This window comes from Lacerta agilis, chromosome 16 (genome assembly GCF_009819535.1).
Source record: "Lacerta agilis isolate rLacAgi1 chromosome 16, rLacAgi1.pri, whole genome shotgun sequence".
Lineage (NCBI taxonomy): Eukaryota > Metazoa > Chordata > Lepidosauria > Squamata > Lacertidae > Lacerta > Lacerta agilis.
In genome coordinates this window covers 5,948,082-5,952,907 of record NC_046327.1, presented here as the reverse complement: position 1 = coordinate 5,952,907, position 4,826 = coordinate 5,948,082, and the positions used below count along the sequence as shown (strand labels likewise).

General features: G+C 43.7%; 1 protein-coding gene across 1 annotated transcript; it reads right to left on the bottom strand.

Annotated features, from left to right (window-relative positions):
* Nucleotides 1–957: 957 nt before the first annotated feature.
* Nucleotides 958–4,558, bottom strand: GNG5 (G protein subunit gamma 5). Its single transcript, XM_033173636.1, has 3 exons — nt 4,383–4,558; nt 2,239–2,394; nt 958–1,056 (listed from the first exon to the last, which is right to left on the bottom strand). The coding sequence occupies exons 1-2, from the start codon at nt 4,461–4,463 to the stop codon at nt 2,269–2,271; spliced, it is 207 nt and encodes a 68-aa protein (XP_033029527.1). The 5' UTR covers nt 4,464–4,558; the 3' UTR covers nt 958–1,056; nt 2,239–2,268.
* Between the last annotated feature and the right edge of the window lie 268 nt (nt 4,559–4,826).

Here is a 4,826-nt window from a genome sequence, read left to right as displayed (position 1 = left end):
TAATAAATTATTATTATTATTATTATTTGGAACAAAAAAACTCCACAAAACAATTTTTTAAAATCCAGAAGTAACAATTATTCATATTTCCTCTCCACAGTATTTTTTTTTTTTAAAAAAAACATTCTCATAAAAAGAACTGAAGAAGGAAGTGGGACTAAGTTTCAATGAATGGGCATGAAATTTGATCGATCATTTTCTGAGCTGTAATGATCAGTATCAGTTTCAGTCTCTGCTTCTGCATCTACTCTGTTGTGTCCGTCATTATCACAGTTATTATGGACTTCTAAAAACTGAAGGTTTGCTCGGATTGAAACAAGTTTCTCTACCCTTTCACATGTCAGCTTATTTTTTGATTTAGTGTGTTTCCAAACCTTTTTTCTTTTCTGGTGACAACAGCACCTCCTAAAGGAAGAAATGTATCTTGTTCTTGCATTGGAGAGTTCCGTTTGTAACCTAGGACTTGCTTGTCCTCACAGAAATTAGAATAATCTGATACCATACATATTTTTTAGAAATGATTTATAAAATATTTGTACCTCTTATCTTAAAATATTTTATTCATCATGTTAAAATAAAACATTCCATAATCTATTTTTTCTTTTTTCAATATTTCCAATTTTTCAGGAAAAAAAAAACAAAAAAAGCTTCAGGGGGGGGAAAAGGGGTTTTTTTTCTCAAAATTTTCCCGTTTTTTTCCGGGCCTTCACATCTCTAGTTTGATGGTATCTTACTTGTGCCATTTCAGAAAGCTACATTTTGACAATGCCCTGTGGTTGTTTTTTTTAATCTAATGTGTAAAGCATTATACCAGCAAAGTTATTAAATCAACTCTTTATTGCTTGAATATAAAATATTCGATTCCATCATGATAACAGAAGTTATTGCAACTAGCATACAAGTTTAGAGAGGTAGATTGTAAGAAGTTTGACAACAGTAGCAGTATTACTAGTTCTAAGTTGGCACATTTAACACAAAGTTTCTGTACAGGTTCCAGGTCACTCTCTTTCACTTCCATATTCACCAGACCCACAACAGATTGAAAAGTTATTAGATCTGAAAAACACAAAAGAAAAACTTACTCCAGGAAAACTATTTGCTGATATGTGTGAATTCTGAAAACTAACTCCTTCAACTGAGCTCTTCTGCCTGCAATTCCAAATACACAGAGCTAAACAAAATTGCTAAGATGCAAAAAAAAAAGTAGCAGCTTTCCTCCCATGTGGCCACTAAATGTTTTTTAAGTTGCAAAGGAAGTTTGCTAGTCAGACTTAATTTACTTAGGAGTTGCAGGGAGATTGGTGCTCTAGGACAGTGTTTTTCAACCTTTTTTGGGCAAAGGCACACTTGTTTCATGAAAAAAATCACGAGGCACACCACCATTAGAAAATGTTAAAAAAATTAACTCTGTGCCTATATTGACTATATATAAAGTAATTCTCTTGAATTTTTCAATTTTTCCCACGGCACACCAGGCAATATCTCGCGGCACACTAGTGTGCCACGGAACAGTGGTTGAAAAACACTGCTCTAGGAAGGCCATACAGCAGGGGGGGGGGGTTTCTCCAAAGATCATATGGCACATAGGATTATCTGCTCATCCTACATAGACCAGCTTCACCAACCTGGTGCCTTCCAGCTGTTTTGGCCTACATTTCCCATCACGTTGGCTGAGGTCAATAGGCAATTGGACTGCAGCACAAGGTTAGGAAAGGATGACTGCCCCAGCCCACATGCAGCCAAGAGATTTAACATTACTGTAGTTCTATCAAAATTCAGTAAGAAGTTTTTAATGTGAAACGGTAAGTTAGAGCCCTGTATCTCCACAAAATTTAATTGTTTAAAAAATACAGTATGTTAGTAGATATGCACAATCAGTTCTAATTTATGATTCACAATAGCAAGTTCTTAGCCTAGAAACTGGTGAAACTTAAGCTGCACTACTCTACACTTGCCTAGGAGAAAGTCCTATAGAACACAGTGGGACTTGCTTCCTAGAAAGCATATCTAGCATTCAACTCAAGTGGGTAAGTGTTAGTTTAACTATGTAGCGTAAGGAATGGAACCATAATTATTTTGTGTAGGCTGAGGAATATATTCCTGGGCTACAGCTTCCATCATCCCTAACCCTTGGGACATGCTAGCTGGAGGTGATGGGAGCTGAAGTCCAACAGCATCTAGAAGGCTACAGACTCCCCATCCCTTTTACAAAGCCATGTAATTCGCTTAAAAACTTACCACTAAAAGGGTCCACGTAGGTCACACAAGTTAGAGAAATGAACACACTTTCTGCGGCCGAAATGGATTTGTACTTGAAGAAACTCCTGTTAGCAGGGGGTCATGATGTGCATTCTGCAGGCAAAACTGCTTCAAGTCAGCTGCAGCTTGTGAAACCTAGAACAAATTCACATGATTCAGCAATACACTTAGTAGGATGTTAATATGCATATGCTAATCAGAAATCAAAATGGATTCCTCACCCCCCCCAAAGGTACCAGTTGGATTGATGCTCTATCTGGCCCAAGCCTAACTGTTTTCCTTCACTGGCAGCGGATCTCCATGAAGTGGCACAGCTTGGTAATTTTAGATCCTAGACTTCATGGACTAACCTTCTGACAGCTGCGTGTATTATTTGAGTTGTTAAGTACACAGTATTTCTTCACCCACTCTAGAACAAAAGCTAACAAAGAACATATCAGAGCCCTATCATGCAATCTTGGGAGTAAGCATAATTTGGTATACAAATACTGTACCATTTGGTAAAGCAAAATTAATAAAGTGAGCACCTGTATTTGTGTACACACCCAGCTGACTTTTTAAAACCAGGAAGGATGCGGTGATCTGCATCAGCCCCCCATGAGGCCAATCGTGCCCATGCTGCTGCTCGACAAGGGGGTCATTTGGCGGGCCCCACACATCAGTCCTACTTGGTACCACTGCCTTTAAGACCAGCCATCTGAACTCTTAATGGGAGATGTTACAGAATGAATCATCTGGCACTAAACCTTTAACTTAGGGGGGGGGGGAGATCTGTGGCTCCCCACATGCTGCCCTCCACCTCTCATCACTCCCAGCCAGTACAACCAATTTGCAACATTGGTGGGAGCTGAAAGTCCAACAAGATCCAGAAGACCAGAGGTTGCCCTGCCTCCACTGCAGAACTGTAAGGTATTCTCACAAGAACACAAATATAAGCTGTCAGAGCCACGTTTCCCTAAGGAGACATGGTGGCACTAGAGGAACAATATTTGTGGGATCCTTGCTTGCACAACAGATTGCCCTTGCTGGAACTGTAGGCGAAAACGCAACAAGTGTATTAACACAAAATAAAAAATAAAATAACAAAATCCTTCCAGTAGCACCTTAGAGACCAACTAAGTTTGTTCTTGGTATGAGCTTTCGTGTGCATGCACACTTCTTCAGATACATTAACAGTTAATGTGTATTAACAGTTACAGGTAGGTAGCCGTGTTGGTCTGCCGTAGTCAAAACAAAATAAAACGTAACAAAATTCATTCCAGTAGCACCAGGCTTAGAGACCAACCAAGTTTTTTCTTTGAGCGCTTCAGGGGGGGAAAGAGACCAAAATTCGCCATTCTTAAATCGGCCTGGATTGCTCGGAACGCCCGAGACCAAAGGCTCAAAAGTGCTTGTTTTTCATTAAAGCCGGGGGATTCCCCCGCCCCGCCGCGATCTTTCTTCCTCTGCCTGCCCGGGGCCTCGCACACTTCCCCATTTTGAGGCTAGGGCGGACTCCGGCTCGGCTCGCCTCCCCTTCCTTCCCTCCCTCCCTCCGAGGAACAAAAAGGCTTCCAAGGGAGAGAAAACCGAGAAGACAAAGCACTCGCTTCATGATTTCAGAAGCGCTCCCAAACCAACCCCTCCTCATCCAACTTTCTAAGAGAAAGACAACAGATGGGGGGGGGGGGAGATAACGAGATCCAAGTATGGGTGGGGACCGGAGCTGTCAACCTTTTTTTTTTTTTTTGCATTGGGGAATGGGCGGCGGAGATCAGCCGCTTCTCCGGGAACAAGCGCCTAACGGGCCAAGCTAGAGGGAGATCAAGCTAGTTTTAACCTGGGCTGGGGTGTCTCTCTTGCGCCCTGCTTTTGGTGAGTGCGTTGGATTTTACGCACAGGGTTTTTGCGCGCGCTCTGCCATTGCTAAGGTGCTGCGCACCAACCTTTCCTATGCCTAGGGAAGGGAAATGCAAACGAAATATTTGAAGCAGTTGTGTGAGCGGGAGTAATAGCTCCCGTGGCTCAGATTAACGCCCTGGGGAGCAGCCATGAGTAGGCGCTCCCCCGAGGCGCAGTAATGGCGGCAGTGGTAATGGCACCCTCTCCACCCACGGCTCTTCTCCCCCCACCCCGGCTCTCACCTTCACGCGGCTCACGCTGGCTTCGAGGCGCAGCTGCTGCACGACCTTCTTCATGGCCGCCACGTTGGAGGAGCAGGACATGGTCCCCTGAGGATCCCGCTCGTTTTATGGGGCAAGCAGAGCCGAAGAGGCGCCTTTGCAACTTTGACCAACTAAGTTTCCGGCGCTCGATTAACTCTCCCGCCCGCAGACTCGCGGCAGCTTGCAGACTCACGCGCAGCGCTTGCTGCTGGGCTCCTTTTTGGAAGAAGAAATAAAAGACTGCCTCCCGGATCTCACCCCACCCCACCGCCCCAAGGGGCGGAAGAGGGAGCTGCCCAGAGGGAAGTGAACGGAAGGGTTTTAAAAGGGAAGAAACAAGAATTTAAGGTTCTTCCCAACCTCGTGTGGTGGCGGGGCGAGGTTTAGAAACACTTAAGAAGCGCGGTGCATTGGATTGCAATG

Excerpts from the sequence above, each read along its gene's own strand:
- GNG5 (XM_033173636.1), bottom strand. The coding sequence starts at position 4,463 with ATGTCCTGCTCCTCCAACGTGGCGGCCATGAAGAAGGTCGTGCAGCAG. Across the intron at positions 2,395-4,382 it reads CCAGCGTGAGCCGCGTGAAG|GTTTCACAAGCTGCAGCTGA; the intron begins GTGAGAGCCGGG and ends AATTTGTTCTAG.